This window comes from Botryllus schlosseri, chromosome 1 (genome assembly GCF_051294905.1).
Source record: "Botryllus schlosseri isolate E-star chromosome 1, Bs_hap1, whole genome shotgun sequence".
Taxonomy (NCBI): Eukaryota; Metazoa; Chordata; class Ascidiacea; order Stolidobranchia; family Styelidae; genus Botryllus; species Botryllus schlosseri.
The window spans coordinates 7,219,908-7,244,078 of NC_137236.1; the positions used below are offsets into that span (position 1 = coordinate 7,219,908).

At 39.5% G+C, this 24,171-nt stretch overlaps 2 protein-coding genes across 3 annotated transcripts in view; both read left to right on the forward strand.

The window, feature by feature from the left end:
• The window catches only part of LOC145456999 (uncharacterized), a 53,287-nt gene extending 34,969 nt beyond the window's left edge, over window positions 1–18,318 (forward strand). The window contains exons 3-4 of one of the 2 annotated variants that reach the window (XR_013920779.1): window positions 17,423–17,576; window positions 17,918–18,318. Coding sequence is in view for 1 of the 2 variants with exons in the window: in XM_080335185.1 (XP_080191311.1) it covers window positions 17,423–17,471 (49 nt within the window). In the remaining variant the exon portion in view is untranslated. Of the gene's footprint in view, window positions 1–17,422 lie in introns of both variants that reach the window. The other variant, XM_080335185.1, reaches the window with a different exon arrangement.
• Window positions 9,634–16,302, forward strand: LOC145437524 (uncharacterized). Its single transcript, XM_080314791.1, has 7 exons — window positions 9,634–9,981; window positions 10,974–11,098; window positions 11,443–11,510; window positions 12,917–13,019; window positions 13,717–13,782; window positions 14,127–14,198; window positions 16,033–16,302. The coding sequence occupies exons 3-7, from the start codon at window positions 11,488–11,490 to the stop codon at window positions 16,300–16,302; spliced, it is 534 nt and encodes a 177-aa protein (XP_080170917.1). The 5' UTR covers window positions 9,634–9,981; window positions 10,974–11,098; window positions 11,443–11,487.
• Window positions 18,319–24,171: the final 5,853 nt, after the last annotated feature.

Sequence of the window (24,171 nt, forward strand, 5' to 3'; positions counted from 1 at the left end):
TCGTATAAATTACTGGATCTTCAAAATACAACTTGACCTAGAACTAGAACCACTTTTCAAAACTGGCTACTAGAACTATAATGACCATGCTTTAAAAATCCGTAACCAAAGACAATTGAATTGATTCAATTCTGAAGCAACTGCAATAGGTACTGATAATGCAAATTACAGAATTTGAAACGAGCTAAGAAATATATATTGGGGATAGAATCGGCGTTTCAAAACCAACGGGGTTCGGAGTTCGAAATTTGGCATTTTCCGACCGCCCAACACCCACTAGTGGCTACGCCACTGTTACTAGTGTTAACTCTGAGCTAGCAAGGTCTGCATGAACCAGAGGTGGTCAGTAACGAAGTACTTCTACTTTTTCGAAGTACTCAAGTAGTTTTCCTCTACTTCTGGTACTTACTCAAGTAGATCTGATTTTCGCTACTTCTACTTCTACTTATTAATATTTGGTGATCTACTTACTTACTTTTCGCTATTTTCAGTTTGTCAAGTAGAAGTAGTTCAATCTTCCAATCAGGAAGATAGCCTGATGAATTGCGGAGCTGTTTTCACGGAATATTAACATTTAATTTTCATAAAAGTTTAGTAAAGCACAGAATTTTCGTCGCACTTCGCGCGCAGTTGATACGGAGTGACCGGTATGATTTCACGAAAGTATCGGTGAATATAATTTAGGTGGAAGGTTGGCGTGGTTCCGTTCACACCACATTGTCGCCCTTCGCCCATATGAAATAATTAATCAAAGTATATATGGCTCATCATAACGTTTGAAACTGATGTTTCGCAATCTAGCATTTTCTTGTCATATCGTAATCTAGCATATATATCCATGGTGTGTCCTAATCTGGAAGAGTGGACTTTGATTTTCTTTTTTTAGTTTTAGAGCTGTTTTAGCATGCCACCTTTGAAACTTTCTGGACTAAAAACATGAAATACATATTCTGCTTTTAGAAGTAGTATTTATATTTCACTTTCAATTCCCAGTATCATATACTTTGAGTTATAATTAATATCAGTTCTTTTGTCCGGATAACATACATGTTGAAGTATAAAAGCAAGTGCAGCAATGCCTTTAATTTCTGGAAATAAAGCTACACAATATGGCATTTTACGGTCCACCATATTTTTTATCAACGTTTACTAATAGCGCAAAGTGTTTACATCGTATCCTATACAACTTCTCCGTATTGCTCTTCGACTAAACTACAGACCTTATAATATGGGGGATGGCGCTATACCATGCTATTTTGTAATACCAGATGTTCCAGAAAACAGAGGATTAGTATCGCGTTTCCTTATCAATACTATCATTTTCATCCCATGGGGCGGACGAATGATTATGCTATCGAAAATTGGATACCTGCGAGTATGCATCAATATGAATCAAGCTCGTCACCTATCACATAGCTCAATTTGTACCTTTTTATAATCCATCCAATCAGAATCGTTTTAACAACTACTTACTTACTTGAGTACTTTTAAAGTCAGTCAATTCTACTTCTACTTCAAGTAGTTTTAGGTTGCTTATGAAAGAAGTACTTCTACTTGTACTTGAGTAGATATTTTCGTCGCTACTTCTACTTCTACTTGAGTAGCTTTCTTGACTACTTTGACCACCTCTGGCATGAACATCACAAAACAGAAGAACAGCATCGCTATTCATGCCAAACAACGATACTAGTAGCCTACTACCCACTTTTAAAAACCTGTGGCCAGAGAACTTCTCTTGACCCTCAACCATCTAGATTAGTAGTTTGTTAAGTCGGCAGCTGAAACCATCATAATTCAAACATGGCCTTGAATATTGTGCATTTTTTGTTTCCAAGCAGCAGATGTTCATACGTCAGTTTTTCAAGTCTGAACTACTTTTCGGTAGATTCGTACCATTTGACGAATGTAATAGCAGTTCTGACCAGCGATTTTGTTGAAATATACTTCATTATTTGTACCACAGTTCATAATCTGCAAGCGATTTTAGTTAATTCAGCCCACTATCTGTTTAGTCCATTATTCATTCAATATAGATTGGGTCGATGATTTTGACGACTTGTAAAATTGATTCGACAATGGTGACCAATATCAGGAGTTCGGAAGTTACTAATTACCGGCAGCTGTATAAGCTTTACCCTTCCAATAATTTAGTATGGTATAACCCACAGTACGCAATAACTCCATGCCTGAATATTTCATATGAGTGTGGATGATCTCTTCCTTGTTGAGCCGTATACGATCTTTGCTCAAGTTACTCGCTCTTCAGAAGGGCTACTCACAACAGTACGTGCTTCCGAATAGAACTTGGGTTACAAGTTTATTGGGGTATCGTGCTTTATGAGAATTGTGGATTAACAATGATTATAATATCGGATGAAATATTTGTTTATCTTGTTATTTTATTGTTTTTAATGAATTTGCATGTGCTGCGTCAAAAACTGTCATTAGTAGGGCGGTTTTTTTTTGACATGTCAAAATTTGTCAAAATTTTGTCAAAATTGTAGCGTTAGGTCAAAATTTGTCAAAATTGTTCATAAAGTCAAAATTTTTTTGACGTCTTTATTTCGTTTGTATCGTAGATTTTGCACTGTCTGTGAACGTATCATTTGATATTTTACAGCTTGTAGTCTACTTTATAGGCCTACTGTTGTAAACGACGCATTGTCTGCTCATACTGAATCATCAACGGTTAATGGTCAACGTACCGCAATATCCTAACTGGGGCATCATTCTTATATTGAGAAGCGCATGATGAAAAATTGTAATAGACAACATTGTCAGAATGAAGCAACATGGTGCGTCACCAGTAGTGTATGCACATTGCACAACTTGAGTGTTGTAAGCCAACAACTGCTGCTGTTGAACGTCCTTGGCAAGTAAGGACATGCACTTTTTACCCAAGAATATAGGAAAGTATCTCTCGTTGTACTACAATTTTTTAAAATTATTTCCACCATAATACGTATTGCAACCACTGGAATTTTTCATAGAGCCAGATTTCGTTAAAATATTGTTTTTTATATGTACAAAGTTGCCTGTTTCTAAGCCAAAAGCGTTTTTTCAGGCCAAACTACTACGTTGGGACAGCCAGTTACAACCGGAAATGTAGATAACTGGTACAATTTTGACATTATTTGGGAAAACACCTAATTTGCATACGTTAGGTCAAAATTTGGTCAAAATTCAGTTTTTTTAGGTCAAAAAAAGTCAAAATTTTGAATTTTTAGGTCAAAATTTACTTTTTTTTAGGTCAAAAAAAAACCGCCCTAGTCATTAGTTTTTCGTTATCCATGATCAAGATACTAAATTTGTACGCATACTCAACATAAATCATTTCGATTATGTTTTTATGCGGGGCTATCGGCAACTCGTTTTATTCCACACATCCTCTGGAACGATTGCCACGGTTGAGCAACCTGTGCTGTATACAGATTCATTGATTTTACTTTTCATAACCACTCTTCATTTTGTTACTGGGGATTGCAATCAGAAGTTCATAATTTATGACGTATCATTTAATGGTCTAGTCGTTGGATGTGAAATGGCTTTGGTGATGAAAGAAGTTTACATGAAAATCCCAACCGATATCAATCTGTGGGAATCTGACATGCATCAATGTCTGACAATTCTACCCTGTAGATGAAAGTGAGTAATACTGAAATTATCTTTTTGCAAAATCAATGATATCAGATTCAATTATTTGCCATCAATGCTATAGTGGAGTGTATCGATATGCTAAAATTATTCACAATAAACTCAACTCAACCCACTAGAAACGATTTTATATCTATCTTTAACACTAGAACTACCGGAACTTCGAACTACCTAGAACTACCATGTGGCTTTTTTGACGCATGTTGAATTTTCTTCGATCAAACGCATTTACCGGAGCTAAAAATCTGCACAAATCTCAACAAATGGCATCAGAAACCATTGTTTATTGCGCTCATAGCTACTTGCAATATTTTACATACACCTTAGGTCAACACTTATAAAACAAATTGCCGTTTTTTGGTGTAACATATAAGTGTTGCTCTGGTGCGCATTTGGTATTTGAGCACGTTCTCTTAAAATTTAGAGTAGGTTCCAGATCCGCTTTAGCCACATCATCATTGTTAGTTGTTGCTGACATATCATAAAGCTTATCAGATAAGATTTGCATAATTCAATTTTGCAACTAATCCTCGATTTGCATATTTTTAGAGTATCGGCATTTTGGCAAGTAGACGATCAATCACATTATAAGAAAACATGCACGGACCATCGTCGACTTGTTGGTACCCTCATAGAATACTGCCTTGCAACCTGACCAATAATATCCCCCTGGTTTTGTTTCGTTATATAACATTTAACCGTCACTGGTTTCTTGTTTGTGTTGTTTCTGAAGGAAACATACCTCAGGTTGCAGTGAAGTCAATATATATGTGTACAAATTCGATCTCTACACTGGCATCTCGCCGTTACGCATATCAACAAGATGATAGCTTTGAAAAGTGTGGCTACATGAAGCTGCCTGTGTTCCTTCTGGTCCTGGGTATAGCTTCAAGCAACTTTAGACAATAGTGTCAACTGGGACTTCGTTTGCATCTCCAAGCGTATACAGCCACATTCACGTAACATTGTTTCGAGATGGATTACATCAGACTCTTCACATTACTATGCTTGGCAAATGTATAGATTATGGAAGAGCTGTCCTGTCCTATCCTTGCCTAAATATGAGACGCGCTTGTACAGATACTTGGTAGCAGCAGCGTCCGCCATCTGACATTTTCCCCCAATTATTTGCTGGCATTTCGACCATGTAATAAACGAAAACCATATTATCTTTATCGAATCCACACCTATTTTTACTCCTTATGTCAATAGAAAGCTCATGACTTCCATAAATCTGTTCTTCGAGATGGCCTGACTAAACATAATGTACCCATTCCCTCAGTCCTCATATGCATTCAATTTACTAGATTCAGCTCACTATCCCCCCGAAGATCCATCTCGTAGACCGGAGCAAAGGCCCTTTGCCATTGTACAACCCTAGTATATTAGTATGGACAATACAGATGTCGGCTTGGTCTAATGGTACATTTCAAATTTCATGTCCTGTAACACGCTGAGCTTCAGAAATATAATATTACAGAGCTTTGGAGACTTGGAACGAGGAAGATCCAGGGCCTTCTATTACAAGGGATGTTGTTGCTAACACAGTTAGACCGAGTCGATATTAACAAAGTTCTGTTGTTACAAACGGGTTTTCTGCGTTTATCAGATACATAACCATCTTTCAAGAATATTATTATTATTATTATTGACATTTTTACAGTGGTGCTTCTCGCCTTTTCCAGGCTATGTGCACCACGACAGTAATTTTGGTAATGTTCATTTCTTTGACTTTGGTAATCTTGGGGACGACTTCTTCATTCTTTCTCTCTGTCAATCATCATGCTCTCTCACACCCATGCGTCCCCGTCGTGGTCTTTGCTGCCGACTTGAAGCACGGCTCACTTTCAGTCTGGGCTTTTCAATGCACTGCAACCGCAGTGAGGTCGGCGATGAGGAGCCCAGAGAAACCTCCGACACATAGAAGTTGGTCCGAACCGGGATTCGAACCACTACCATTGGTGTCGTGACGCTGGCGATTAACCAACTGCCTGATGCCTGAAGGTGGAAAAAGTGTAATGCGTCAAAAAAGCCACTCGGTAGTTCTAGGTAGTTCTGTGTATAACTTTTTTATTTGTACTAGATGAGTGATGAAAATCATGGGTAAGGTGGCTTACATAAAATAAATAAAAGTCAAAAAGTTTCAGCCGAACAGCGTAAGATTTGACTGAATGCCAGCTCTTCAAAAATGAAAATGCGTCAAAAAAGCCACTTGATCGTTCTAGTGTTAATAACAAGTCTCAAGACATTGAGTTACTGTAAAATTGGAATTTGAATCGTTTCTAACCCGTTGTATCCTTTCCTTAGCACTGGCAAGGATTTTCTTTCGATCAGATTCAAGCAAGTTACAACTTTCAAGCAAGTTTACCAATTGTCATTCAAGGTGAGTGTTTTCCGGCTGCGTGTCTTCACTCCACAATTAATATGTACATCGACATTCTATCCGCATTACACTAACCTGGTCATATATTTTCAGTTTTCAATTTGCTCCTACGCCATAGTTATTATCCCGGTTTGTAGAAACTGATTGAACCGTGCGTGACTGCTAATAGAATAATCGAGGTTATCGTATGGCTAATAGCTATACTCACCCGTGCTGCTTGTTCTCGAAATTCCATTGAAAACCGTGATATAGGGTTGTTCGAAAATAACTTTTTTTTTCAAATCTCAATCGCTTAGTCATAAAATTGTCAGGTTGCCTAAAAAAGTGCCAAATTTCAGTAAAAGTAATCTTGAATCGAAATTTCAACCACTTTTTGAATTTATAGTATTTACGGTGAAAAATTTCGGCACTTCGATATGACCAAATATCGTGTTCCAGGCATGCCTGAAGGGAAATTGATGATTTTTACACGGGTGTACATCTTGATAAAGGCATTTGATCAAGTTTGGTGATGAAATTGCTAATGTATGAAAAATGAATATGACACTGGAACTACATTGAAAGAGCCCCGTGAAAACGATAGTGATATACATCGCATATGAATACTTTCAGCACTAAAAATGAATTGCCATGCAGGTGAAATACAGTAAAATATCATACTCAGACTAGAGGCGATATCTTTTGTCACACCAGTGTGAATTTCACGTAATCAGAGCAAGTAAGCTTGTGGATAACAGCACTGCGCTATAAAGCGCATTGTCATATCCTCATATCACTAGGCTAAATGAAGACAATTGTATAAAAAGACAATGATAAATAATCTGGAGATTATATTTTCATCCGATCAAGACACACACAATGCGATAAAACACCATGCGATGTGATGAACACATGGGAGGACGCCGAAAGACGCGCAGTTGCGGTCTCTTAAACTGACATCCACCTCGGCCTAGTGCCCAATGTCACAGTTCATTTTCAATGTTGATTTTTATGCTTTGGCTCATTCTAGCTCTTCCCATTCCTTGCGAGTGCCTTCTTTCTTCATGTTATTTTTCGCTACCAAATCGTGAGGATGATATGAAGTGGTTCAGAATAATTATTGATATGATGAAGATATGTCATCATTGTTATCAACCTACTGGTAGCATGACACACAAGCATCCCATTGTTGGGTGGCATGAGTTCGCTACAGTACATATAAATGGCCTATGATGATGTTGATCCTTCAAAATTCGAAAATAATGCCCGAGCATTCATAATTCGACTTGTAGAGGTTTATAGGAGTTGGGAAAAGCAAATATCTTAACGCTTTGCGATGAAAACAGCCACAATGTCGTCAAATCTACATTGGCAACATCGCCACGACAAAAGACACTTTCGGGCATTGATATTAACCTGGGAAAAACATTTTGCTGTATTTTATCTGTGCGTCAGTTCATTTTCTCTTCATAGTACCTGATTTTAGCCTTAAAAGTATTTTATTTCCCAATATATGTCACCATCATTTTGACGAGAATATTTCAATTTTATTGACTCATTTCCAGCAAATCAGTGTCAAATTAATTTTTCATAAGCTGCCAATTTCATTATCTCAGCTCTATCACAGCCCAGTATCAAGATGTAAACCCGTGAAAAAAGCATCACTATCCCTTCAGGCATGCCTGGAACACGATATTTGATCATATCGAAGCGTCGATATTTGCCATCGTAAATGCTATAAATTCAAAAATGGCCGAAATTTCTATTTAAAATTGCAGAGCCTTTACCGGTCGGAATTGACTCCAAAATTGGATGTGTAGCGTTTTTTGTAGCAACCAGACATTTTTATCACTAAGCATGTGAAATACAGAAAAAAAAGGTATTTTTGTACAACCCTACCGTGCATTCATGCATGTCTCTGTATTCATTAGCAGCTATCGTGGTTGAACTCTTTTATGAGATGGTTAGTTACATCGTTGTCATGATCAGAAGTTGTGAAAGTAATCAACAAGGCTACCGCACTCAAGTATGAGTAGGAGTAGTGCTGTTTTAAGCAACCCAGAAGTAACCTACCTCGGGTAGGAGTAGAATTTGCTGTCTTTGAAACTACTGAATTATGTAAGTAGTTTTAAAATCTGTCATAAATACACTCTCGAAACCTAGAAACTGACTGGACGGTGCGGAGAGCTGGGTTCGTGTTGCTACATCCCAGGAGATCTATTTTACCAGCATGAGGGTTGAAACGTGTCATGTGATAGCCTGTAAACGACACCACTGCATAAGAACAGTGGCTCTTGACCTCCTTTTTCACCCCAGTTCCCGCTTTCAGAAAATGTGATGGTATGGTGCCCTCAGTCATTTTGCAATGCCTGTAGTGAATAAGACAATGACCGATGTGGATAAGTTCTACTCGGATACCACATTGGTGTTTTACACTATTAGGTAGGAAACTAAAATGCGGCAGGTCGTATAATTCCAAACGTTTTGCTGAACTTACCCCTGTTTACCGTGCACTGTAAAAAATAACCGTGGGTTTTGGGGTGGAATAGGAGTGGATAGGAATTATCCACCGTAGGGTAGGGGTGTACCTTTTTGCTCCACCCCGTTTTAGAGTGAAATAGGCGTGGATTGTTGCTCCTACCCCTGCATTACGGTGGATGACATCCTGCCACCCTGGATTAAGCATGGTACGGCGACCCCACCGCTGATCAATTGAGGAAACAAATATGTTTCCGCTGTGATCATTCCAATCACCTGTGGTGTATAGGCTATGTACGCGCGAGATGCTTGCACGGCGTTGATGTCGCGAGATTGAATGCATATGTGCTCAAAGTCTCTGCTGGTGCAAATCAACATATCGGACGGCCGAACTGACAGACATATCATTTATCGAGAGAGAACAGGGGTATTCAGTTTCGTCTGCACCATCGAGGTGCTTTTGTCGACGGAGATGCGACACTAGTCATCTGGTCAGCACCCCCGCTTTTTTCTCCTCCATGCTATCCGTGGATGCTGAGCGTCTAGCAGGATAGCGGCGGATACCAGTTTTCGAGTCTTTGGTCTCACACGGCCGGAGATCGAACCCACGACCTACCGATCAAGTTGCCGGACGCATAACCATTACACTATCTTGCTCGGTAAAGAGCGGGAGAGCGGGATTGATAGAATATTCATCGGTCAGCCGTGCAAATCAGCACCGTTAAAGAGGAATTGAATGAGTTGGGGGAAGATATAATAGTTTGTTCATTTCAAAATTGAGCAGTGAGCTTATATCAGGAAATCGCAACATCGTTTTTGATTCAAAATCACAAACTTATACAATAAAATTTAGGCGATCTACCGTATAAAGTTTGATCTAAAATTCTAATATCGTTGTGCACGGTATCGAGATAATATGATTCAAAATTACCGTAATGCAACGCCTCAGTTATTTGCGCGGCGATCCCACGAAATCAGCTGTGTTTCCGCGGGAACCAAATTGAAGCGGCAAACACCATTCAACCACAGAGTTTTATAAACACAGATGAGCTAATGGTTCGACTTACATCTTACCATCATATTCGATCAACTTCTACTCTGAACTCAATAATGATAGTTATAATATTCATTTAGTGAATGATTGTAGGAAGTGGCACGCACACAAAGCGAAGATACTAATATCTGATGCTGATTGATCAACCGGGTCGGTTACGCTTTAGTGACTCAGAAATCGAGGATCGAAAGCGAGAAGCGGAAGGGGAAAGATGGCGAATATGTCTTGCAGTTTTACTATGATGCGAATTTCTTATCCTCGCTGCACAGGGCAATAGTTGTACGCTTTAGAATATGATCCCTGTTCATCCTGTTAAGGGATGCGTTATGAACGCATTCTATTCTCGCTGGCCTATACCGGTTACGATATTTGCTCTATTGTTTCTGACGGTCGGACGCCATATTGGATATTACGTTACGTGAAGAAATTGAAGGTGAGACGATAATGCACTCATAAGTGTATTTTGCATGCTTCTAATTTGCCTTTTCAAATTTGCATGCTTGAGTTAGAGTCATTGAGTCAGATTTGTTCGGTTGAATTATATAGTTGATACTGCAATTCAATGTCATTTTCTAGTATGAAACCATGCTGGTATATCCAGTATGGAATTGGTGTCGGAAGCACACTTGATTGGTCGTCTGGCAGGCTGAATATCACTATCATGAAAATTCGACTGGTTTACCAAGTCACTGTAAAAGCTATAAATTATATCTGCTCCAGCCATCCATAGCAGTCACCACAGACCTTGGTAATGTATATATCGTCATTTCTGCATGAGAGTGTGGGCATCGTGCTATTATATTTCATGTGTATGAATGCGAGTGCGCGCGATAAAATTATAAAACATAAATTGAAATTATATGTACGGTATTGAAATTATTTAGCCTAAGCAATAAATATGTTGGCAAGGAAAGGAAAGGACGTAGTTTATTTTTGTCCTTGATGTTTTTGCGGTATATACACCGACTCATGATACACATACACGCGATCTGCGCATATGCATACCATGAGTACATGACAGCCAAAAGATAAAACATCTTGATCCGGACATGCTCTAGGTAAGAGTGATGCTTTCAAACTTACCATCATTAAAAAGAATGGTTAGTGCCTGTGGTACAGTTTGAGTTGAAGGGGCACTGCTCTCTAAATATGACGTGGTCTCAAATTAATCAGTACAAAAATTTCATTCGCATCAGCTATTCCGTACAGAAAGCCACTGTAAAGAAATTGTAGCTAAAAGATAATTATCTCCATTTCACACTAGCTGCCTAAATCAATGTACTTTATTGTATCGAGGTTGCTTTGTTTTTATTGCTTCACCTGTTGCAAAAATGTTTGAGTTTCGGTTCCACACATTCAATCTCCTAATGAAATTTTAATTCCGGTTCAGTGCATATTTCAAAATTTGACTACTTTGCTTTGTAGAAAGCTGTTTCGACTTATGTATCTGAAGACGAAGTAAGCGAGATCAACGCGGTTCGAAATATCCAGGTTGATAGAATGAAGCGGGCGTTGATATCCCGAGGAGACAAAATGCTGTAATGTTATGGGTATGTTCTTCTCTTTCTGTTATCTATGTATTTGTTCCAATAAAGCTGTTGATTTTGAGAGAAGCCGTGATCTCTTCAAATATTTGTACCAAGTAGTTAATCTCTATCTATTAATTGCCTCTCATGATATATCGTATTCATTAGTCATGCTTAAATTGCATGACAATCGAAATCAGGCCATGCCTCAATACGTGCACCGTTTTTTATCTAAAGAAATACGTGCATATGAAGCGACACGTCGATGCACTCTTCGATATGCTGTGTCTTGTAATGAGTTATTGCTCATCTGCATGTATCAAGTGATGAACTTTGACTCAATAAGATATTTTGTGATTGTGTTACAGCATCTCCAAATCTAGACCGGATTGTTTCTATACCTACCATTCTGCATGAAAGATAATATGTTGATCAGGTACGTCAAATAATCTTTGTTTTTTTTTTGATAAGGTTTACATTTGATTCTGATGGAATATAATTTAGAGAAGTGTTTTGCAACTTTTTTACCTCACGGAGCGGTAAAACATTGAAACAAATTTGCATGGGAATGAATCACCATTGACATTCTATTGCCGCAACCGCAACCAATGGAATAAGTTCAATGTTGATTACTAAAATAGGTCTCCACTTTCACCTGGCTGCCAAATCAGCATATATGTATTTTGGCTGGAAATTGGGGCTATTCCGTTACTTTCGTCGTTTGGCAGGTTTACTTATGGTGAGCGATACGACAACTTTTTGCGTCAATACTATATTCATATTGTGTCTGAAAAAAGCAATGCCTGGTCCATGCCTGATCATACCCTAGGCCTATATTTCATAAGCTGAATACTATATAGCAGTGGTCGGGAACCTCTGGCTCTTTTGGGTATAAGATATGGCTCTTTACCAAATATTTATTTTTGTATTGAATTGATCAATTTTGCAACGAGTTGTTGGTAAATTTTAATCACGGCCAAAATAATTATTCTCGTGGCAGTACAAGTCTTTGAGAGGTAAGGACAATGTCGTGTTCATGTTTGAGGGCTCGGACCCCCTCTTTTCAAAATCATCAAATTTAAGTAACTGTCACGCCGGTGGCCAATATCACTCGCGCCTTCTATGTACCCGACTCGAAATCTTGAATTGCGCGATACGTTAAGTAATGAAAGAGCATAGCAGACACGGCGGCGCCCATTTCAAAACTCAGTTTTCAAATACGCATTGTCTTCCGGATCTACGTCACGAAATGAACTGTTGAGAATGTGACAATTAAAAATTCGAATTACAAACAACGCCATAGCTATCCACGTTCTTGATCGGTAAGTATAGCTCTGTGTAGTCGCGGCGATAAAATGTATACGTGTAACGCAACTTTATGTTGACGTCGAATACTTTGAGAAGTCAATAAGTATTTAGATTTTCGTAATCAGTGTGACAGTCACATTCGATTAATATCAGTTGTAAAAAATTCCAAGCTACATATGAATTGCGTTATCAAGGGTGAGGCTTGGCCCGTCTGTTCTATACCTCTCGTTTCGACCTTCCTTTCCGAACAATAAATACCAGATTTTACTGAGAAAATATGGCGCACACGAGGAATCCCATGCAGTGAGCTCGAATTAGTGCTACCATGACGTCTTGAATTTTCAATTGTGACGTAACAGTTGATTGACATGTATAGCTCTTTGTTGGTTGGGATGGAAAAAAATAGGGCCAAAATGTCTCTTCGGACAAAAAGGTTCCCGACCACTGCTATATAGGCTAGGCTAGGCTAGTCTAGTCGATATGTATGTTTGCGTGTATATGTTTGACCTTTTTTCTTTTTTGTTATATTAACAGACACCCAAGTATGGACCCTGTCATCTGCTTCAATATGGCGAATGAAGAGCGGGCAGTCAGTTTTGAAGCGGAACACATGACACAAATACACATCATTCATGAGGTATTAGCAGTGATGATATCAATTCATTGAGTATTCAACATGCTATTTTTTACCCAAAATTATAAAATCTCCGACTTTCATGTCAATTAATTTTCATAAGCCGTGATTTGCTCGGTATTGATTAGTCATCAAAATCAGATATGGCACCCATTTGAAACCTCCTTAGCAAACAAAGCACTTGCTCTATAGCAGGGGTGGCCAACCTTTTCAGCCAAATGGCCACATGAAATTGACGAACCGTTGCACGGGCCACTTGAATGTTGATGTCATTTTTTTCATTGTCCGATAGGAGCAAACCAGATTAGGTAATGGTAGTAATAGATCCTATAATCAAAATCAATAACAATTTGCCATGTGCTAGCTATTGACGTAGCCAGGAGCCAGACACGTTTTCGTAGATTTTATTTGTTAGTATATGACCATAAAGTAGAATATTTCGCAGCGGATTTATTTGACTTGGAATTTTTCTTAGCCCTTTGCGCGATTTATGGTCACTTGATTTCTTGCCCCTAATTTACAGAAACGAGTTCAACTATAGTGACACGTGCAATGGTTTGTTGGATTATTGTGGCCCTCTGGCCGAAAAGGCTGGTCGCCCCTGAACTATAGTAATTGAAAGATTACAGCAATGTCACTAGCTAATAAACTAGCTCCCTGCAGTAACTAACTCCTGACTTCAATATTGTATTTTTTACAGAATCTCAGATGGTCGCTACCGGCCGTTTTTCATGAAGAGTATTGCCACTTCCTATTCATTGATCAGGTACGACGCTCGTCAATGTTATTAGCCTATGAATCGATTATCAACTCCACTATGTAAATTATGCACCATTGGTATTTTATTGCCGCAACTAATATAATTCGTTCAATGTTGGCGACTAAGAAAAGATCGCCACTTTCACCTGGCTGCCAAATCTGCATATTTTATTCCAGCTGTACCAAGTTTAATTTTTTTTCCAAAATCCGTTGTTGCTCTGATATTTTGACTGACTCTCCATTTATGTGTCACAAATACATTGACCGCAACCAATGTGATCAAAGTTATGTTGTCATCAACTAGTAAACTTTTGCTCCCCGCAGTACCCAATTTTATTATTGTATTTCTAGATTGGATGGTCGCACTTCGCAGTACCCGCCGTTTTTCACCAAAAGTATGACCACTTCCTATTGATTGATCGGGTACGAAGTTCATCAATGTTAAATTAGCATGTGAATCTATTATCAATTATCCTATGTAAATTACGCAGCATTGATATTTTTTGCCGCAACTAACATAATTAGCAATGTTGGTGACAAAAAAAGATTGCAACTTTCACCTGGCTGCATAATCTGCTTAGTTTATTCCAGCGATTCCCAAACTGTGTGTCGCGGATTTTGAACAAAAAACATGGTATAATATTGAATATAAGCAAAATGTTCACACAAACCTGACACTCAGGGTTCTTACCATCCCTTTATTCACGTTATTCTGTTGATATAAGCTCTGAAAGTTTTACTAGTAATGAAGCGAAACTGCCTCGTGATTTTCCGAATTTAAAAAAATACAAATTAGGTTATCAACTATTTTGAGGCTTCGCGAACCCCCTGAAAATGCTTTGCGGACCCCCGGTTGGTAATAATTAGGGCCATTTAAAGTCATTAAAATCATATTTTTTTCTATGCATCAGTAAGTCGTGAAATCAATTTTAACGCGAAAACCACGTCCCTATGGGGTATATTAAGAAAGTTATAAAGTCATATTTTCCTGGTTAGGTCATATTTGAGTTATAAAGTCATATTGTTGTATACTTTAAATAAAAAGTGCCAATTTAGGCGGTGAAGCAATTAAGCCCTAAGAAAGTAGGGCAATTTCTGATTGAACGAAGGCAAGCTGTAAGGTTAGCCTACATCACATTACAGTCACAGACCTATGAGGTCACACATTGCATTATGAGGTCACACATTGCATTGTGTTGCTACACAATCTGTTTTACTTCTGTGCACTGAAGTAGGACGTCATTTGAAGTTCAGTCAGTGGGTAGGCAGGCTTAAAAGCTCTATCCTGGTCTAGTTATATACAAATACATTTGGATTTGAATAAAATAGTATTTACGATGGGCACCACGATAATAAATAATTGAAGAATTAGTCACCGAAATATGCCTCCACTACAACAATATTTCAAACTTGATACTGAAAATGGAAAGTTGTACGTACACCATCAGAGAGGCTAATGCTGATCTAAATGCCCTCGATTTCAGAAAAGATCCGCTTGAGCTCAAAAATTACATTAAGAAGCGAGTGGACAAAAACGATGTGAAACAAATTATGGAGCCACAAAGGCAAGACATTTCACCAGCGCTGTATGCAAAACTGCAGAAGTGTCAACCCACATCAGCGTCTGTGGAGCGCTCATTTTCCTTACTAAAGTCATTTTACGTCCAAATTGTCACTTTAAAGACTCCAACATTCCACACAACATGAAACTGTACTACAACAGTGGTTTAAAATAAAAATGGGTGCGTATTACTGCTATGTTGTGTATGTTTTACTCGTCAGTTCCATGAGTGACGTTGGTTTCATGTAAAAATACACTATTTTCACATAAAGTCATATAAAGTCATATTTTCCATAAAATAAAGTCATATAATTGATTTTTTAAGGTCATATAAAAATGGCCCTAGTAATAATACATCTTACTTCGAAAGGGCAACTTGACTCGAGTCACTTGAGACGTAATGATGCATCTTACTTCGAAAAGGCAACTTGACTCGAGTCACTTGAGACGTAATGATACATCTTACTTCGAAAAGGCAACTTGACTTGAATTCTGACTTGACTCGAGTCACTTGAGACATATTCATACATCTTGCTTCGAAAAGGCAACTTGACTTGAATTCTGACTTGACTCGAGTCAAAATGACTCGTCACTCGAAGGTAGTGGCTTGATCCCAACACTGCTGATAGCTAGAAGTATGTGTGTGTGTGATGTGCTGTGTAGATTTGTCCTAATTCTTTTTTGATATAATAACAGACACCCAAACACGGAAATGGATACCCTGTCATTTGTTTTGATACGACGAATGAAGAGTGGACAGTCGGTTTTGAAGGGCAACGCATGACACAAATACGCAGCTTTCATCAGGCATTGGCGGTGATGATATCAATTCATTGGGTCTTCAACATGACATTTTCACCCAAGATTGAAAGATCTCTCACTTTCATGTCGATTTTTCTCGCTCGCGTGCCTAATTTAAAGGCCAGTTATGCTGTTCGCACCAAACTTCGCGAGATTAGTGACTAATTGGCGAATGAGTTGCCTGAAATAATGACGATGTTTGGTAATTTATGTCAGCATGCGAGGCATAATGAACACTTCAATAAACATCGCAAAAACCGATATGGTATATAAGAGTGCAGCAGGAATGGGCGTTTGACAAAGATATGGGTTGGTATTGGTAACCGGAGATTGAGCGTTTGATGAAGATTTTCGGGTAGGATATAGGTTGTTATGCCTTGGATTTACTTTTGTAAATAATATCCCAAGGTTGATATATCCGGATAGGTAAGGGTTATATCCGGATAGGGGTGGTTAGACCAGTCTACCCTGTGGCGTGGTTGAACCAGTCTACCCTGTGGCGTGGTTTGACTAGTCTACCCTGTGGCGTGGGTAGACCAGTCCACCCTACCCTTCTGATCATGGGGTGGCATTTTGAACCACCTCTAGGGGTGTGCCCAGTTTTTACAGTGTGATGAAACTGCCATATGAGCAACTAGGCAATCCGAAATTGCTCACATGAACCACGCAAACTGCAACATCAACTTTATTGACTGAGACTTTAGTGGAAAGATATTGGTCACCCCATATATTCGAGCAAAGCACGAGAAAACGTCTGGGCTCTCCGCAAAAGTAGCCCTTGAAATTCTCCGTCTGGGTCATTCTATTAACTCTTATTGGGGGAACATAATACTTCTACTTGACAAACTGTAGGTAAGTCACGAAACATGACAAAGTAGAATTAAAAGTAGCGGAAAATTTGATTTTGGGCCTACTTCAGTAAATGCTGCAAGTACTGCAAAACGTAGAAGAACTTCGTTAGTGACCACATCTGTGCAGACTTGGACAACTAGATCAATCTAGTGTTCTAATTCTAATGTGATTTTCCTGAAAAGGATGAACGAGAACTGTATTGCATGAAACGATCCAGGCTTGTTGTACAGACAGTTGGCTTTCGTGCTTATGAGATGAACTCTAATTTGATATGAACTGAACTTCATTCAATGTCCAAGTTTTCGCAAATTCAGTAATTCCAATCTAATTTGGAAAACACTTTTACTGTTTATTTACAATTATAATTGTAATCGAGTTGATGTCACAATTTGCTCTGAATTGCCCCAAAAAATCTGACCCCCTTTCATTGCAGAGTCCCCCTCGTTCGGGATCGATTTCCGGTCCGACATCCAACTGGTTAAAGGCCGGCCCACCAGGGTGGGTGGGGTGATACAACAGATAGTGCCCAGGTCCCACCGTTGGTCTGAGTGTTTACAGGAAAAGTCAGTAGATCCCGATGTAAAGAGGTGGGTGACGAATGTGTCTGGAGGTCGAGGTTATGGTGATTCGACGTTGCTGTTTCCTGAGCAGATATGGTCAAAGTATTTATCATTGGTACTCAAACAGAAGGATAAGCAGTGTCGTAAATTTTTATTCAGGTAGGCTTACAAATAGTAGAAATTTCCAAATAAGTAAAAACATAAAGTATTGTGGGCCTAGTTGTAAGTGGAAGTAGTTTCAGGTCTGGTAGATCTTTTTGCGAAATCCCGGGATTTCAATGAAGTTAATTCTGGAATCGGGATCAGAATATAACTTGAAATCCTGTGATTCCAATGCTAGTATGGACTGACCCCCTACTATTTTACAGGTCAAAGAGGACGGTAATCAACCCAGTCCTGCGCGACATTCCAGAGCGAGTAAGAATGTGGCGGCTCATTCGAACGAAGAAGTCGTAGAATTCAAACCCCGGACCCCCTCCCTGGTTCACAGGTTGTCACAGCGACGGAATCAGACGACGACAAAAATTCAAATTTGTCGAGGGAGAACTCATTACGAAAAGCGCTCCCTTCATCATGCCGATATCTAGTGACAGGGCGAATCGCACTGCGGGCCCCAATTTATAATCCGAGTCGGACCCAAAAATCAAACAGTTGAACCAAAAAGGCGGAGACGATCCAGACAGACTTGGGCAATTGGATAATTTCAGTTGTCTGTTTTGCCTACTTAGAGCGAAATGCCATTAATCTGATTATAATCTAATTTTGGGAATGTTCCACTCTACTTTCCGGTTTTTCTGTAAAGGCTATAGAATAACTGTGTAGTTGGAAACAAGCCAAGCTTGGGATACATACATTTGTCATTCTCTTGCTCGTGAGAACGTACGATGATTTGACATGAACTGCCAGGCCTAAACCTACCGTATTGCAGTGACTTAAAAGGAGATTGAGGCCGAGTGGTGGGTCATGGCATATATGCAAAATGGTAATTAGGCCACGGCTATGAAAATTACAAAAAGCATTGCTTTTCGCAGATATGTTAATCCTGACTATTCCCAAAGCCAAAATACGGTCTCTTTCTTGACTTAGGAATAACAGCAATTTAGATTCCACATTCTAACACTTAATATGTACAAATGATTGTACAGAAGTGTTGCTTATTTTTCTCTAGTTACTACAGCTAGTTTGACATTTTCCTCTGCCTTTGTATTTTGAATAATATTGGGTTGTTGTTTACTGAACCTGAGTCTTTGGAAAAACGGGTATCTATAAATATATAAATACTAAATTTAAGACACGATTGTGTTCAGGTTAGGTTTCGAATTCAATGTCCCTCTGCCTTTGTCCTATCTGTTGCTTACAACTGCGTAAGAGTTCTGCGAAATGAATCGGACACAAATGGGTTTGTTACTTGTCTACTGTTTTTAAAAATAAACTGTATTGAAAGCATGGATGGGTGCAAATAATAATTTTAGTACCCAAAAGGTGTGATGCCTTGAAATACGCCCTGCGCTATGGAGTAAATTGCGAAAACACACCATCTTCGTTTACAGTGCGTGATGCTGTGAAGTGATGCAGTTTTTTCTATGCAGGGACGTGAAGCAGCAATTGAACACATTTGACTGTGGCATTCACGTAATAGCAAATGCCTATTGCGTGTCTAACAATTTACCCTTGTCTGAAGATTTTCCGTCGGGATGGTGCCGAGTGTGGGTGGACCACTTAGCAAAGAGTCGGCGACCGTCACCTGAGAACCGATTCACATTGAGTGACACAGCCCGATCAAAATGCGCTTCTGTATTGGAAAATTGGTCTACGATATCAGACAGTGATATGCCATACAAAGAACTAGCTGATTCCTCATCTGCCATTGCCGTCACGGATAAATCAAGATGGGGTAATTGCGACAGCAGCATATGTCAAGGTAGTAAACACGACGATCAGCAGATAATGTGTGTCGAATGTCGGAAATGGTTTCACAAAGTCTTGTCTCGCCGATGAAGATGTTAACGACTGCTTAGCTGCAAAACTTGAATCGTGAACTTTTACCTTTTACTCTGTGTTTTGCCATGACTGTAAATATTATCATCGTTTCATTTGTCGTTTTCGTTGATGAAGTGTCATGTGTTAGCTAATGAGGAGTAGTCAAGCGAAGCAGGGGTGGAATGTTAAAGCTATAGTGAAAACACCGCGACATTGAGACCAGGCATGGGGTGATTAGATTACTTAATGAACGAAATCGATTGCGATATACGATTACTTCTTAATTACGATTGCAGCAAAATCTGGAAGTAGTCGATTGCGATTACGATTGCATTGGAAAAGTAATCACGATTACTCCCGATTACATTTAGCAGATAGTAATCACGATTACATTTAGCAGATTATGTCAGTATCAAAGTCATATTCGCCTCAAACTGGTATGGTTAAATTTTTCGCTGCTTCGGCTACGCTCCGTTTTCCGCTAATTTGGTTCCGCAGCGAACAGATTTTGTCAGTATCATTCGCCTCAAACTCGTATGGTTAACGTTTCCGCTGATTTAGATTCCGCAGCAAGCAGATTATATCAGTAGGCTATTAAAGTCCTCTCTATAATCGATGGTCAATCTTCCGTCAAATTTGCCTCAAACTCGTATGATTAACTTTTCCGCTGCCTCGGCTACGATCTGCTTTCCGCTGATTTAGATTCCGCATCCAGCAGATTATGTCAGTATCGAAGTCCTCTCTTTAATCGATGGTCATTCTTCCGTTAAATTTGCCTCAAACTCGTATGGTTGACTTTTCCGCTGTTTCCGCAGCTTCGGCTACGCTCCGTTTTTCGCTGATTTGGATTCCGCAGCCAGCAGATTATGTCAGTATCAAAGTCATATTCGATTCAAACTGGTATGGTTAAATTTCCGCTGTGTCCGCTGCTTCGGCTACGCTCCGTTTTCCGCTGATTTAGATTCCGCAGCAAGCAGATTATATCAGTATTAAAGTCCTCTCTTTAATCGATGGTCAATCTTCCGTCATATTCGCCTCAAACCGGTATGGTTAACTTTTCCGCTGTGTCTGCTGCTTCGGCTACGCTCCGTTTTCGGCTAATTTAGATTCCGCAGCGAACAGATTATGTCAGTATCAATTATCAAAGTCCTCTCTTTAATCGATGGTCAATCTTCCGTCAAATTTGCCTCAAACTGGTATGGTTAACTTTCCGCTGCTTCGGCTACGCTCCGTCTTCTGATTTAGATTCCGCAGCAAGGAGATTACAGCAGTATTGAAGTCCTCTCTTTTATCGACGGTCAATCTTCCGTCAAATTTGCCTCAAACTCGTATGGTTAACTTTTCCGCTGCTTCAACTACGCTCCGTTTTCCGCTGATTTGGATTCCGCAGCCAGCAGATTATGTCAGTACCAAATACTGCGTTTCCATGCACGGCCGATGGGCCCATTTTCGAGAGATTGGGCCGACGAACGAGAGAATTATGTTGCGCATTTACAGATTGCACACCCACGTCGGCCGACTCGTCGGCCATCGAGTGAATCCTTCGGCTTAGCCCTTCGGCCATACTTGCGCTGTGTCTTGGTTTAGGGAATTGGTATTCGCTACTTACAATACACTTTTCGTATCAAATTAACTATGGCTGCACTCCGGACGGATCTTGGACGCCTTGCAAAACCTGGAATTTAATTACGATTGCAATGGAATTTAGTAGTACCGGAACTGCTACGAATTACCCGTAGGCTACCGAAATCTTCGCGATCTTATCACATACGCTGCTGCCACAATTCGAGGGTTTGTGTTCTGGTGCATGGGTACAATACAAACTATACCGTTTGACCACAAACTAGGTGAACTTATTCACATTCCCCTTGTAAGCAAATCATCAACGGGACACTGGAAGTTCATGTCTGAATCACGACGACGAAACAGTAGTACCGGTAGACTACTGGACAAGTTACTATCCTGCGGTCGAAATTATTGGACCACGATATCCTATATCTATATCCCCCACATACTAAGATATGTCACCAATTTTCATCTTTTTTCCATTTTATTTTATCTTCTGTTCATCATGACCATTTTACATGTTGGATGGATTAAGGCTTTGTTTTCACGGGGAGCGTGCATTCTCACGGCCAGCGAATGTCGTTGTTTATTTCTTTGCTTCACGCCTCGCTGGAGATTTCCGTTGACTCGCTCGTTCTCGCTCACTTTTTCACGTTCCCGCACGGTCCTGGCGCGTTTCGAGAACGTATCGCAACGAGAAATTTGCGAGCGTTGCTAGACAAGCAGACCTCTAGACCGCTATGGAAGTGGAATATAGTTGCGAACATTGCTGGAATGAATACCAGGAGAAAGTATTGGTGCTAGTAGCTGCGTATGTTTATTGTAAACATAAAAAAAGACAGAAGAGGAGATTCTGGGTTGGTGAAGATCTTCGAACCAGGGAACAAAAAGGTATATCTAAATTGTTGACCTTACCGGTACTTTTTCGTTGTTGCATCGGCAATGATTGTCAACTGAAATCATTCCGATATGGAATTCTATTATGGGCTTCGCAATGATGCTGGTCAATATTGCTAAATGATCTGCTACAAACAAATAATATTAGAAAAATATGTAAAATATTGCCCACAATCTATAAATGTGCATTAATTTGTATAATATACCGGTAATATATAAATTAGCGTTGGTGGCCAATTTCCTGTGAAATCTTACACAAAAAACGTGTTGACCAGTGTATCTTTATCATATTGACAATGATTGTATCCATATCCGGTCCGCCTAATGGAGAAGTGGCAAGGCCCCCGTTCTAGAAGTCCACCGCATAACTAACAGGTCGACAACTTGATAGATTCCCAATTCCATGCTTTCAATACAGTTTATTTTTACAAACAGTAGACAAGTGACAAACCAATTATGTCTGATTCATTTCGTAGAAAATATGAGAATTTAGTTACAGATAGGACAGAGACCAGAGGTGGTTAGAGTAGTCACCGTCGCTACTCAAGTAGAAGTAGAAGTAACGCCGGAATTTCTACTCAGATAGTAGGAGTGATGGTTCACGAATAAGTAGGTATTCTACGCTTATTTTTGCCACAAAACTTAAAACTGTCAAGTAGAAAGTAGTCTAAAATCATAACTACTTGAAAAGTAGTGAGTAGGAAAAATCTACATCAAGTACTTCAAAAAGTAGAAGTACTTCGTTACTGACTACCTCTGACAGAGACAGAGAGACATTGAATTTTAAGCTTAACATGAACACAGTCGTGTCTTAAAGTTGTGTTGATATATTTATAAAAACCTGCCATGGAAAAGCCGCATTTTCCACAAACAACAACTCAATATTATTCGAAACGCTGAGGCAAAGTGTAGATGTCAAACTGGCTGAAGCAACTAAAACGACACAATCAAAACTTCAGAACAATATTATCCGTACATAGTAGTCCTACCATAAGCATTCGAATGTGCAATCAAATTGCATATTTTCCCTAAGTCAAGAAAGAGACCGCATTTTGGCTTTGGGAATAGTCAGGATTAACACATCTGCGAAAATCAGTGGTTCTTGTTGTTTTCATAGCCGTGGCCCAATATCCATTTTGCAAATATGCAAATATCCTTTTAAGCGGCGGCAATACGGCAGGTTTAGGCCTAGCAGTTCATATCAAATCACAGCAGGTTCTCATGAGCACGAGAATCGCAAATGTATGTATTGCAAGCTTGGCTCGTTTCGAACTATACAGTTCTTCTGTAACGAAATCTATCCAGTTGTCCGAGCCTGTCTGGAAGGCATCTGCCTTTTTGGGTTAATTGTTTGATTTGGTGTCCAGCTTGGATTGTTACTTGGAGCATGCAGTGCGTTTCGCTCGGTCACTAAATGTCGACAAAGTGATGAGTTCTCCTCGACAAATTTCAAATTTTGTCGGTGTCTGATTTTGTCGTCGTGACAACCTGTGACCCAGGGACGGGGATGGGGTCTGGGGTTTGAATTTTACGAATTCTTTGTTTGATTGATCCGCCACATTCTTACTCGCTTTGGAACGTCACGCAGGACAGGGCCGGTTCGCGCCCTCCTCACTCTGCAAAAAATAGTAGGGTCAGTCAATACCAGTATTGGAATCACAGGATTTTTAAGGTATATTTTTCATCGCGATGCCGGGATTAACTTCATTGAAATCCTGGGACTTCGAGAAAGCATCTTTTAGAGCTGAAGTAGTGCTTGCTTTGCTCTTAAAGCGGCGTTACAGAACACTCTACATTGCCGTGACAACAACACCAACTATGACACAACAATGAACTACACCAGGGTGCTTCAATCTTTTTCGTAATGGTGCACCATTTTACATGTCACTCAAAACTTTCCCACCTCAGTTAATCTAATAAATCGAATTCCCGGTGATCATAATTATAGGAAGAGGGATGAAGGCTGCAATCTATCGGAAATGCTAATTCTAAAAACTGATTAGCGGTTGAGTTATCCTCATCACGTTCTAACATGGTGGTTTTCAATTGGGGTCTACGAAACATTGTCAGGAAACAGCATACCGACTGATAAATATAATTTGTGATGCTGGAAACTAGGGTGGATCATGTGAAGCAGTTTTGCTTCATAGCTGCGAAAACTTCATGGCTTTCATCAGCC